General features: G+C 38.3%; 1 protein-coding gene across 4 annotated transcripts; it reads left to right on the forward strand.

Moving 5' to 3' along the window:
• Nucleotides 1-23: 23 nt before the first annotated feature.
• LOC148658911 (ras-related protein Rab-7b-like) lies at nt 24-10663 on the forward strand. Of its 4 annotated transcripts, none has more exons than XM_088640688.1 (6): nt 24-1424; nt 3775-3827; nt 4124-4259; nt 5045-5260; nt 5472-5597; nt 8407-10663. In XM_088640688.1, exons 2-6 carry the CDS (start codon nt 3784-3786, stop codon nt 8494-8496), a joined length of 612 nt encoding a protein of 203 aa, XP_088496814.1. In that variant the 5' UTR covers nt 24-1424; nt 3775-3783; the 3' UTR covers nt 8497-10663. The 4 variants fall into 4 exon arrangements, with proteins under 4 accessions (XP_088496814.1, XP_088496817.1, XP_088496816.1 ...); XM_088640691.1 differs by having other exon boundaries at nt 5472-5528; XM_088640690.1 differs by having other exon boundaries at nt 4124-4250.
• Nucleotides 10664-13388: the final 2725 nt, after the last annotated feature.

Genomic DNA, 13388 nt, shown 5'->3' on the forward strand with positions numbered 1-13388 from the left:
GAGTAAAAATGTGATGTTATTATATACCCTTTTATATTAAACTGTCTTTAATTCTCTAAATAAAATACAGAAAATTAATATAAATGTTGTCAATACATAAGATAATCATACAGTACATTTGAATGAGCTATGTTAGTAGCGATATAACTAAACTAATTTAACTCCTTTTTATAAAGTACTGTATCAGGTACAGCATGGGATTTTATGGGATTTTGCAGGTTTACTCCCACCTTTTAGTTACATGTTGGCTGTGTTATTCGGTGTCTCTAAATTATTCCTGTGTGCTTGTGTTGTGCATGTGTTCAGAGAGTGAAGGGCTGTATTGCACCCTGTATTTTCGGAACAGGCTTCAGGTTGATTCAACGTTGAGGAATAAGCACCAATATACAGTGTATGCCATGATGGACAATTTTCACATTACATTGTTTTCTGCATTTTGGGAAGGAGCTGTTAAAAAAATTCTAGAGTGTTTCAGTGTCTGTTGCTCAAAATTACACAGGCTTGGCTATACTTGTGTGAACAACTCTCCTGCCCGATCCTTTTTCCAATCATCATCACAGCTGATACAACTCAGCTCACTGTTCAGACATGATCACCACATTCTTCAGTGCAGTTTTTTGGGAAGCTGATTCCTGTCCCATTCTGTTACCTTTAACTCACAGATTTGTCCATTTGTTAGCAGAGGTAGGAGAGAATTTGTACATGTGGTGTTTAAACAGAGTTTTCAAAGACATAAACAGAATGCTGTCCCCTTGTGGCAAAATTAGTAAACTTTTTTAAATGTTTGTTGCATGTACACTTAATAAATGAGGAAGTGTTTTAGCAATAGAGAGCTTTAAACCACAAAACCCATGGCTTTTTTGTTATTTAGTGTATATTACACGCTATATACCTTGAAATTGATCATTTCCAAAAGGGGTGATGCTGTTTTATTTCTTCTTTGTTTAAAAATGTATTTATAATATTGATTTTGTGAGGTTTACCCTTTGTGTATTATTATTTAATAATCATAATCATCATCATCATCATCATCATCCACCTAACAATAAGAAATGAATGAAACTGGTAATTGTTTTCATCATATATTTATGCATTTCACTGGAAATGAAGAACAAACATAGAAATAAAAATCCCATCCTAACATAGTGATTTCAGATTTGTCTTCATTGTGCCATGCTAGTGGTTTTCTGTCTTGATTGACTGTGGGCCTGGCTTGTGGGAAGACTGCCACAGAGACAGCAGAGGGAGGGATAGAGACAGAGGGAGTGTTTATTCAGCAGCCAGCGAGGACGAAACATACAGTGCTCACAGCCCTGCACAGGAAAAGGCCTGCTGCTCTTGTGTAGTCATCGAAAGAACTGGCTCAGGATGACAGAGGGTGAAGACTGTTCTGCTCCTTGAACCTGGCCTGTAGTCATCAGCCTGTAAGTACTTAAATTGTGTGTGAGAGCTTTACTCTTCACCACATTTTTCTTCTGTTTTGAAGGAATCTTGTACTGGAGTTATGCACTGGAGGCCTTTGCATATCAAGGAATATTCTTTTAAAGTTATGGAGGAAAGGAGGCTTTTTAAGAAATGTAACACCAAGAGAGACAAGACTGAGGTGAAGTGAAACTGAGTTGAACGTTTACTGTGTAGTTTTATTTTACAGTGAACCTCATTGCCTGAAGTGTTAACACAGCTGTATAATCCCTCATGGGTTTATAATGAGTATTTTGGGGAAATCACTAAAACTGCTTTTTTATTTGGTTATTTTATTTATTTACAAATATTCACGAGCTTCAGGTTTTGATTTTCAATACCCAGACAACTGGGAGTGCAGGGGTCTGAGACCCCACATGAGATTATATTTTTGCTCTCTTCTAATTCTACATTGGGTGAGTGGTTAAGTGAAAATGAAAGAGTTTCCTTTATCTCTATTTTGTTCAGCCGTCTGACAGCCTAGCAATCTACTGAACTTTACTTTACTTTATCTACTGACACAAACGAAGAATGAATGAGAAACAACCTGTTTTCACTGGTATTTTGGGCACACCCAGTTACCTAGCCCTAGACTTAAAATGTTTAGGAAACAGCATCTGACTGTAATGTAGTCTCTGCATTGTTTGTCTAATAGCGGCTGCAGAATCCAGAATTTTAATTTAACTCACTTAATTTTGTTTCAGTGTAGTTTCTGGCAGAATTACACACAATTACCAGGAAATTATCTACTAGCATAATTACCTGAACAGTGGTTCCCCAGCTATTACTCATTAAGACTGTCAAATGTCTTTCCATTCACGCAGTAGCCTGGATAGAATTGCTTCATTTCACCTACGTCATTCAGATATCTGTCTGTAACACAGAGCTTTCAATCATGAAAAGAAATGCTATTATTTTAGCGGATGATGGAGTGTATGCTGCTAACTACCCATACTAATTTCACATTGTTCCTGGAATGTTTGTGTGAACTGGGATCTGTTCCAAACCATTGGGTCTACATTCTGTGCTTTGAATCACATTGAAAAACATAGAGAATAGAACACTTGGCAAATGCAATTCATTTTAGACATTTTTACATCTGAGCTTGGTAGCAAGATAACTGAGGATTCCTGACATAGTCCATGCTGGGAAAATTTTAGGATCTCTGCAATGGGTGACAAATGAAAAATGAAATGAATGCCTTTTTTAAAGGAAAGTACGAGGTAATTTATAGTTAATGAATATTATTCCTATTTCTTTTGTCTGTTATGGTGTCTAACAGAGGACAATGGCAAATATTGATAAGACGTCAATCTGCAGCTTGTGTGCTATTACTGACAATGGGAGCACTTTCTTCTTGTTGAGCTCTGTGACAGAAGAACTGTTGAAATTTAATCTCTATTGCTAAGTCCACGTGTAAGGGATGAAATGCAATGCACAAGTTCAGCTTATTCCAGCAAAACTGGATATGTCAATAAATGAGAGTGAAGTGTTCAGCACAGAAAATTCTGTTTACTTTCCCCAATGCTGTTCAGTTTATTGGCTTGTATGAGTCAGTATGAGTCATTGTGCCTGTTGTTTAACATACTGTACCATAGATATGGCAACCATTGTAAACAGCCTCAGTTTTTGTGTCCTCCAATTAAAATGTGCCTGGGTGTTGTTTCAAAATATAATTTGGGAACTGAATCAGCAAAACTTAAAAACATGTGAGAAGCATGGGGTTTTGAAGCATTTCTATATCATTATGTGGGCAGTGGGACATAGACATACAGAAAGGTCAGACAGCAGGTTGCTCATTGTGATTTGTACTCTTAACTGTTTGCTGCTGGTTTGGTCCTAATGCAATGTCCCATGGCATATCTACAATATTCTCCAAGTTATTTATGTTTGCATTGCTGTTTTGTTCTGTGTTAAGTGGTTTGCATTGCAGAAGAATGTCTTCACACAGAGCAGAATCACGGATACCAATGGTATTACAATTTTAAAGTCCTGTTTTTGTGCTGTGTTCGACCTCTTTCTGGAAAGAGAGATTGCATCTGCAACACACCCTTTATTCACAAAAAGAAACCTATCTAAGACCACCGAATTAAACAGATCCAACCTGTATCCAAACAGCTGAATTGACTTTCTTCAGTGAGTTTTCCTTTTGTTCCTAAATACAGCATACAGAATTAACAAATATTTTGTATGCATTAATTACAGTAATCATTTTTAAACTTTAACTATAGAACTGTTTAACATCACGTGTTTATACAAATGTCTAAAGTTGTAGTGACAGTTGAAGCCTCATGCATTATCATCTTCACCCAGGCTACCTTGATGAAGCAAGTGGAACTGAAGATCATCATCCTAGGAGCTCTTGGGTAAAACAGACTTGACTGTTCATCTCTCCTGCCTAATTATTATGATTTTTTCCCCCACAAATCATCCATAGCTTTAGACAAAGAAAACTAAATAGAGGGTTGTTGTCCTTACACTTTCAATATCTGCTTCCTGCTGATTTGCTGTTTCAGATTGGAACAAATATGAGCTCACATGGAAATTCCTTCAACTTTCCTAGAGTACACCTCTGGGTGTTATAGATTTCCCAGCTTTTTTTAGTGTGCTGCTCCTGTGAGATCTATTTGTCTGTTAAGTGTTATTTTACTCCTGAATACAGTGTGGGAAAGACATCATTGCTACACCAGTATATCCATCAACAATTTCATGAGGATTACCGCAGCACACTGGGAGCCAGCGTACTGTCCAAGAACATTACAGTGGACAGGAGTGCTGTCAAGTTGCAGGTGAGATGGGTGTGTATAAAAGGTTTTATCTTGTGAAAGACGTGCGGTGAAAAGCTTGCAAAATACCTTGTGACAGCCTTTTCATTTTATGAGAAAGAAAAGCTCTGTCAGTGCTAAAACTGCAAAACCATGGAAAATGAAGTGAAATTCTGCTCTGCAGGACACATTGGATGGTGAATCATCTCCAATTGTGTTGATTGCAGTCTTCAGTTTCAAAGCAAATTGTCATATCTTAATGTACTGCTAAAGCACAATTTAGTTTTTTTATTCTTATACTTTAGTTTACATCTGTATAGGATCCTTTTTGTCTTTATTCATGGACATAACACAACTTACTTATAAAGTACCTATTTTCAGGTATAACTATGGTACTTAAATTACAATGTGGCTGCATACTAAGTCATATATGAAAAAAAACAACTGTATCCCTACTAGAGATTGTGGATTTTCTGAGAGAGTTGGACATGCCTCAAAACTCTTGCAGGGTGGGGCCAGCACAGATTGAAGTCTGTACCTCTGTGTTAACATTGCAAGACTGTACTTGCAACCCATTAACTAATTCTAATACTGTTTATTATAAAAACATATATGCCATGTACAAATCAACTTGTTTAAATTTCTTTAGTTGTGCAAACTCACAAGAATGCAGATGACAAATGCTATAAACAAATATCAAAATAAGGAGTACAACAAAGTTGGAACAAATATGGATAACATGCTGTGACTGGGGGTTTGTATAGATAAGGCTTCACATTGCCCACAAAATTCAGTGACCATGGCTGTCTCTCCTCCAGATCTGGGACACTGGAGGGCAGGAGAGATTCCGCGCAGTAGTGTCCTCTTTCTACAAGGGGGCGGATGGCTGTGTTCTGGTCTTCGATGTCACTGACAGGGATTCTTTCCTGGAACTGGAGGGCTGGAGGCAAGACATCCTGGAGAAGAGTCATCCCCCTGACCCCAGCCTACCCTTTGTGGTGCTAGGAAACAAGATTGACATGGAAGAGAGACAGGTAGGAGCTGCAGGAATTTAGCAAATTGGAGCAAGTTTGTAGATAAAAGGGGTAACTGAGCAATCAGTGACCTATGATGTCTGGAAAAATGGAAAGAGAAATGGCTTTGTAAATCAGGTTTTGATTTGTGCCTCCTAATTCAAAAATCTCAAAATTTAATTGCAGTAAAGCCTGCTTAAGGAAATAAGTTTGACAAATTGTCTCTATACAGGTGACCAGAAGCGAGGCTTTATCATGGTGTGAGGACAGACACATCCCATGCCTGGAGGTCAGTGCCAAGAACAACATCAATGTGGAGCAGGCCTTCCAGACACTGGCAAAGCATGCACTTATCAAGGTTAGATGCTCCTTTGTCATAAGGATCAAAAATAACTGAGCATCAAGAACTCTAAAGGGGATGTTTTTCACTTTTTATGGCCTTTGAAAATTCTAAATGAATGTAAATTTTAGGCCTTCACAGTTTAAAACCCTAATTCTTATAGTGCCACAAAGACTGCTGGGTGAACACCACCTGCTGGCCCCACTAACACCTCTTCCAGCAGCAACCTTAGTTTTTCCCAGGAGGTCTCCCATCCAGGTACTGACCAGGCTCACACCTGCTTAGCTTCAGTGGGTTACCAGTTGCGAGTTGCAGGGTGATATGGTTGCTGGCATTTTTGCTGCATTATTTAAGGACACACAATTAATTATGTTATTCTTACACCAAAAATTTTTTTGAATAACGTGCCTCGCTAAAGCTCATGGAATTTTAGTCATAAAACAGCAAAAAGTAAATTAATCATACCTCAGACAAGTGCTGTACTGATCTGAACATTTCATGGTCTTTAGTTAATAGATAAAAATTTCCTTGTTCAGTTCAGTTTATTGTCATATACACAAGTGCAATGAAATGATTATTTGCATGTATGCTCTGATACAAAGACATTAAGGAAACACCAAAAACACATAACAGCAACAAGTTAAAAAACATACATATTAGAAAAAAAAACACATCAGTGTGAGCCAGTGGTGGGGTAGAGTTCAATAATCTGGCTACTATGTCGCTTACCGGTGGAAAGGGGGGAGAAAAATGAGAAAGCAGGATGACTGGTATCCTGAGCAATACTTCCAGCCTTCCTTAGACAGCAAATTGTAAAAATGTCTGAAATAGAGGGGAGCTATACTCCAATGATGGACTGGGCTGACCTGATCACCCCCATAATGCCTTCCGGTCAGATAAGGAGCTGCTGTCAAACTACTCTGTAATACCACATGTGAGCACACTCTCAATAGTGCACCTGTAAAATGTGGTAAGGACAGTTGAAGATAGACCAATTTTTTTTCAACTGTCTGAGCAAGTAAAGGCTCTGTTGTGCCTTTTTTGTAGCTCAAGTTACATGCTGGGACCACGTTAAATCATTAGTGATGAAGGTACCCAGGAACTTGAAACTGTTAAGCATCTCAACAGCCACCCTATTGATGTGAACAGGGGTGTGGTTCCCACCCTGCTTTCTAAAATCGATTACCTGCTCCTTGGTTTTGCTGACATTGAGGAAGAGATTATTGTCAAGGCACCACTCCACCAGGCTCCTGACCTCATCCCTGTAGGCTGTCTCATCCTTAGCAGTGATTCGGCAGTGATGATGGTAGTATCGTCAGCATATTTGTAGATGGAATTTGGAGCTGTGTCTGGCCACACAATCATTGGTAAACAAGGGGAACAGCAGGGGACTAAGCACACAGCCCTGAGGGGCATCTATATTGATGGTCAGTGTTGAAGAAAGTATTCCATCTACCCTCACAGTCTGTGGTCTGCCAGTCAGGAAAACCAGGATCTGTTACACCAGCATGCAAACTGCAGGGGGTCTAAGCACTCAGGCACTATTGTGTTAATGTGTCTCATGACCAGCCTTTCAAAGCATTTCATTACAGTGGATGCGAGCGCTACCGGTCTATCATTAAAACAGGTCACAGTATTTTTCTTTGGCACTGGAATAATGGTAGTTTTTTTAAAACTCACGGGAACGGAGGATTGTAAAACTTAAATATTAAAAATATCTGTAAAAACTTTGGCCAACTGGTCTGCACAGGACTGATGGAATCCGTTCTGAAACGCTGTCCGGGCTGGTCGCCCTTCCGTGTGTTCATCCATCTGAATGTTGCCCTGACTTCAGCCTCCGTGACAGACAAGGCTGGACCATCAGTGGCCGGGAGCACCGGCGCTGACGGTTCCGTGATTTCCTTCTCAAAGCAAGCGTAATAGGCGTTCAGCTCCTCTGGGAGAGAGAAATCACTGTCAGTGGATGTAACAATGCTTATTTTGGTTTTATGGTTTGTTATTGTCTGAATATCCCGCCACATTTGGCACACATCTGCAGAGGCAGCCTATAGTTCTATCTTGTTGCGGTATTGCCTTTTAGCATCCCCGATAGTGTCCCTGATAGCTCAGATAAATGACTGATCTGTTTAGTTAGCATCTTTGATCCACTGTATGCAGATGAACATATAGTAGATCTGTAAAAATCAGTAAGTGGAGCTTTACTAAAACACTTCATGCTCAGATTAACTATTTTGGGAGCTTGTCTCCAGTCAGTGGCTCAGAAATGGTACATGACTTGCCATTGAATGGTAAAGCAAGGAATAACTAACTTAAATAGGGTAAATATATTGAAAAGTTTTATCTGTTCAAGTGCTTATTCTGACCATTCACATGAGATTAAACAATAGCTGATGATGCAATTCTATCAACATACTAGTATTCTATAAACAGAGTCAAGGTTGTACTATTGGGGAGTTTGTACCCTCAAATTACTCATTGATGGACTATACCAGGAACTTAGTCCTCCACTAAAAAGTCATGGCTTTTTGACTATGACCATTTTGACTATAGATACTTAGTCATAAAAGCATGTCATATCAATTATATAATTGTTAGAATATTGATTAAAATGTAAAGATTTAAAATAAAGCTTACAATGGTTGTCACTACTTTATTTGGTAAGTCTTCCCAGTCTATATGCATTGTTTATAATCTAAATGTTTTGAATCCAGTAATATTTTCAAGCAAAAATGTTTCAAAAGGCTTGGCACCCAGACAAATGGACAAATTGACAAATTTTTGGAGTTGAGAAGTTTTGTTTTAAATAACTTTCTTTTCTTTCTGGCAGTACAAAGAAGGGCTAATGAGCTGCATGACAGACTCCATCAAACTGAAGCCAGACAAGGTAGTGAAGAAGAAAAAAAAATGCTGCTCATAGGACAGGCTGCACTGCAACTGTATTTAGACACCACTACTCATGTTGGAGGTGCTATCTAAGTGGACTACATAAGTTTGACTTGGAGCCAGAAGAAGTGTTTTTGATGTTGAGAGCATTTTGCACAAAAATGACTGAATTTGGATCAGACGGTATGTTCTGTCACAAAACTCCAGCTCTCAAAACAGAACTAAGGATTACATAACTCAATTCAAATCTTGAATATTCACTGGCGTTGTATTAAAGATTGCATGTAAGCACTACCCTCTAAAATATATTTGAGGACCCACAAATATTAAAAACCACCTAAAAGATAATTCTGCTATAACTTTGTCTATACATTTGATAGTATTTTGCTGTTTTTATATATTGTTTTGCCTGGACTCTTTGGAAGTCATATCAAAATGGACCATGTGACCATGAAATTCCCAAGGCAAAGATCCCGTGTTTTTAATGTACAGTAATATGGGAACACGTATATAAATATGTAAGATCACATTTTTTTCTGAAGTAAACAGAAAATTCCTTTGTTTTACATTGCAACCTCAGGATTCTTGTGGAGAATGGTAACATCAATACACAGATCACTGATATAATGTATCAGATCTATAAAACATGCCTTACATAAAATATGATAAAACTTAATTAAAAGCCCTCCCAAGAAACATTATTACTCAAATGTATTGGAGGTATTCAAAGGTATTTATTCAAAACATAAGGGTCATCAGTTCCAGCTGATGTGCCTGCAATCAAACCACTAAATGGGCCTTGATCAGTGTGAGGTTGGCTGATTAGAATGGTGAAGGTAGTACCTGCTTCACCTTCCAGACAACTAAATGGCAATAGGTACCAGCCAGCATGTACCACCCGGCCTATTTGTTGTGATTCCATGTGTAGCAGGAACCACCCTACCGCATTCTATAGTCTGATTCACTTAAAAGAATTATAGGATCAGGATCAGGCTTTAAATATATGACAATAATCATTGGTATTAGATTGTTGTCACAAAACAGGAAGGCCCTAGCAATTTGCAGATTGCTAGTTTTTCCATGACTTCCCCCCCAAGGGATAGTATAGCAAGAAGAAAATGTGACTTTGAAAGAGCCACATTTTCTCCAACAGGAGGCAATTAAATCAGCTCCCTGTTTTGTCGATGCTTCTGTACAGTAGGATGTAGTACCAGAAAAGATTTTCTGTACATATTGAACTCATAAAGTTTTGATAAACTGCATCTTGTTGAAAGTGATTTCTAGGACTTCTTACAGGAAAATGGTTTGAAATTGTTTGTCTCTATACATAACAAAAGTGTGTGGGGTTAAAAAAAGTATTAAAAAAGTTAAAACACGATTTAAATTGCCTCCTATAATCAGGAATGAAGTCTTTCCAAGGGGATCAAATGGTTTCTTTTTTTTCTCAGAAAATATGTATAAAAAAGTAAGACACCCAGGACACATATCAAGAAAATACTAACAGGCTAAAATTTACATCTAAAGAGATGCGTCTATCCTTCTCTGCCAGATCTCTAATATCGAGCAGCTTAATGCATTTAGAAATTGATTTACAGTAAATACTTATTAGGGTAAGTAGAACTGTTTTCAAAAACTAAATAATCTGTGGTTCACATTCATTTGTGAGCAGGAGAATTAGTCCTGGCCAAGATCCTTATAGCTTCTATAAAAGTATGGATAAAATGCCCCTTTATAATCAGGAATGAAATCTAACTAAGTGGATCATTATATAATTAACAAGTAATAGGTTTATTCCATGCTGAAAAGAGAAGAAAGAAAACGACGTTTCGGTCGTGGAGCCTTCTTTAGCCTTCTTCTCCATGGCCGAAACGTTGCGTTTTCTTTTTTCTCTTTTCAGCATGAAATAAACCTACTACTTGTTCCTTTGCAGCCTACGCATGCTGATGCAGCCATCCACCTGAACTACTTCATTATATAATGTATAATGTTTATAGTGTAGGTGCATAATTCTGTATGGGTTTTCTATCTGCAAAAGGCAGGGCTTTCATTTTTTACAGACTTGTAAATATCTGTATAATAGTTTAACCATTCTGTTGAGTTGTTGAATTTGTTAGTCCTGTATAAATTTACCTCCTTTGTCATTACTTATTTCAGGTTGTGCTATAGAATAAAAAAATAATATGCTGTGTAAAACTGGGAAATCCTTGACTTCAGACTGTGAAATTATTCTTAATCTTTATAATTTGCTGGCATAGTCAGCTGGTGTCAGAACCTGATTGTGAAATTGATTTGAAAGACCAGGAACTGGAAAAGAATAATTTACCTGAAACTATAATCAGGAATGTACTATAATAGCAAAGGATAAAGTAAAATGCATCAATGCTTTTAAAGGGAATCTTCTAGATACTGTAAAGAATACAACACCCTTCAGGTAGCAGAAAGGCAATACTCTGTATTAAACAGCATTATCATAATTGAATCAAGCATTAGTGGAGGTAGAATAACTTAAATTTCCAGGTTTTAATTCATATTTTCCAACTATAGTAAAGGAAACAGATGCTTTTCATAGGCCATATAAAATATTCACCAGCCAAGCAAAACAAGTAATTGGGAAATGGTAAAGAACGTTCTAATGTAGAATCCATTCTTACATACATACAGTACATACTGTATGGTTAAAGCTCAACCAAGTAATTATATAACAATATTTACTACAAATAGGATTATGTAAATGTATAGAATGAAGAACAAAGGTTACTAACAAGATTAGACAATTTGCATGATCTAGACTGTTGGGTAGTTAGTAGCTAATTGATCCAAGGACCTCATCTGGCTTTTAAAAGAAGCCTGGGTGTCTGCTTCAATGTGGCTGGGTAGCTTGTTTGAAATCCATCAATCCTTAGCATAAATACGTATCCTGCTCTTGTGTAATTAAGAATCCTGATTGATCTCAGGGTCAAGTATGCAACAGTGGTCACCTGACCCCTGTATGCTGCAATGGTCAAATGAGCTGTGGGACACAGCAGAAGTCTCCAGATGCAACCCAGCACACAGCAGAGGTCACTTGGCCCCGCTCTGCTGGGGAGGTCACATGACCACGGATGACGCAGCAGAGATCACCTGGCCCCTGTGATACAGGTCTCTTAACCCCCTGGGATGCAGAAGAGGAAAAGAAGAGATGGAGAGGCTCAAAGTACCACCACTACTGTACCTCGCAGGTGCAACAGTGTGCATCTCAGTGTGTCAAACCACATAACACTGCGAAACAGCCTATCTTACCATGCCAAGCTAGCTCACTGGTAACACAATATATCTCAGCATGTGAAACCAAAGCTCTTCATTCTAAACATGTTTGCTTAATTATGTAATAAGTTTTATTTGAAGTTGAAACATCTTGCAAACAAAGGAACTGGTTATTGATTTTAGGAAAAATCTAACACTCCTTAATTGTACTGTAATTAAAGGACAGAGTGTAGACACTGTCAAGGAGTAAAAGTACTAGAGATTGGCCATAGATAAAAGCCTAAGATGGTACTAATGTGATACCATTTATAAACAGTTTTTTTTAAAAAAGCTCAGATACTGCAATTTTCTTGTTTTTCTATAAGTCAGTTATTGACAGCGTCTAACATATTGTCTCACTTGTTGGTCTGGCAACATCAGTACCATGAGCTGAAAAAGGTTGGGAAAGTTAGTAAAAATAAGCAGCTAAATAATTGGGGCAAATCAGATAAACTTTAAATACCCTTTACCAACAAAAGGATTTATAGAAGACCAAGAGCATTATGGAGTGTGTCTCACCCCCTCCATTTTTAATTTACACATCTGGGAAATACCTCTGTGCCCCCAAGTTTAAAAGTAAAACACTCAGGAAATCTTTCGTTCATGGAATACAAGGCCCTGGACACATCCAAGACTTCTGGGTTTGAGGGAAGTTGGATTACTGAGTAAAAATATAGTTATGTGTTTCTGCTCTATATATGTTATTATCTTGTAGCATCAGAAGTGATGAGTCTGGGAGCCTCTGAATACTGACCCTTTACTTTTTATTTTGCAGATGCATTTCCCCTCTCTCTGCCTCTATAAATAGGGGTCCCTTCACTTTCCTCTTGCACCTAGCCCCCAAACTGAGCAGTTTCAGTTATTTCTGTCTTCCTTCTTTGCCTTCTACCTGCCCTTGGTACCTCAGTGACTAGCAGACCCATGTAGCAGAAAAGGACAATAAAACTAGTAAGCTGCAGGTCCAGTCTCCTGCTTCTCTTAATACACTGCCTGTCTTAATACACTACTGTAAGGGTAAACTAGTGGGGATTGCTACAGTCTTATATATTGTGGCCTTCCGCTTCCCCCGGAGTTATGGACTGTGTTGCTGCCCCATTGGAAACTGTGCTCTCTTGTTCTCTCTTTCTGCAGCCACACTCAAATTCAAACAGCTATTTTAGCATGACCAAGGAATTACAGTGTTCCCAAAGCATATGTAATTAATACAACATGTAGAATATTTACATACATTATACAACACATAAAATATTATTGAGATACAAGCTCACTGGCAGGAGATCACATACTGGGCTGCCAGCTCTTCTGTTGAGTTCCCTCCCCTCTCTCCTGGAAGAACTCAGAACTGTTCTGAGGTGTCGGAGTTCTGGGATTAGATTTGTTATTTTACGGGAAAAATGTTTAATTTATCCCAGATTATTTCACACAGTGCATTCTCTCTCTTTGCTTGTCCCTGCTGGCAGTGGGAGCAGAGACTGTCTTCCCTAGGCCTAGGTCAGGTCTTCTTGTGCTGCCCAGTTTCTATGGGCAGATTTTGGTCACCGAGTCTGTGCATTGTTAGAGTCCTTTTGCTTTTCTTACCCTGGTCAGATATTCCACTAGTGTGTGTTGTCTGTTTAGAGTTGACTTTGATTTGTGTTTTTTTAG

The sequence above is a fragment of the Lepisosteus platostomus genome, chromosome 7, assembly GCF_059453375.1.
Source record: "Lepisosteus platostomus isolate fLepPlt1 chromosome 7, fLepPlt1.hap1, whole genome shotgun sequence".
NCBI classification, from domain to species: domain Eukaryota; kingdom Metazoa; phylum Chordata; class Actinopteri; order Semionotiformes; family Lepisosteidae; genus Lepisosteus; species Lepisosteus platostomus.

Bases quoted from the DNA above. Each gene is read 5' to 3' on its own strand.
- LOC148658911 (XM_088640688.1), top strand. From the start codon at position 3,784: ATGAAGCAAGTGGAACTGAAGATCATCATCCTAGGAGCTCTTGG. The intron at 3,828-4,123 runs GTAAAACAGACT...TCCTGAATACAG, and splicing joins ATCATCCTAGGAGCTCTTGG to TGTGGGAAAGACATCATTGC. The intron at 4,260-5,044 runs GTGTGTATAAAA...TCTCTCCTCCAG, and splicing joins TCAAGTTGCAGGTGAGATGG to ATCTGGGACACTGGAGGGCA.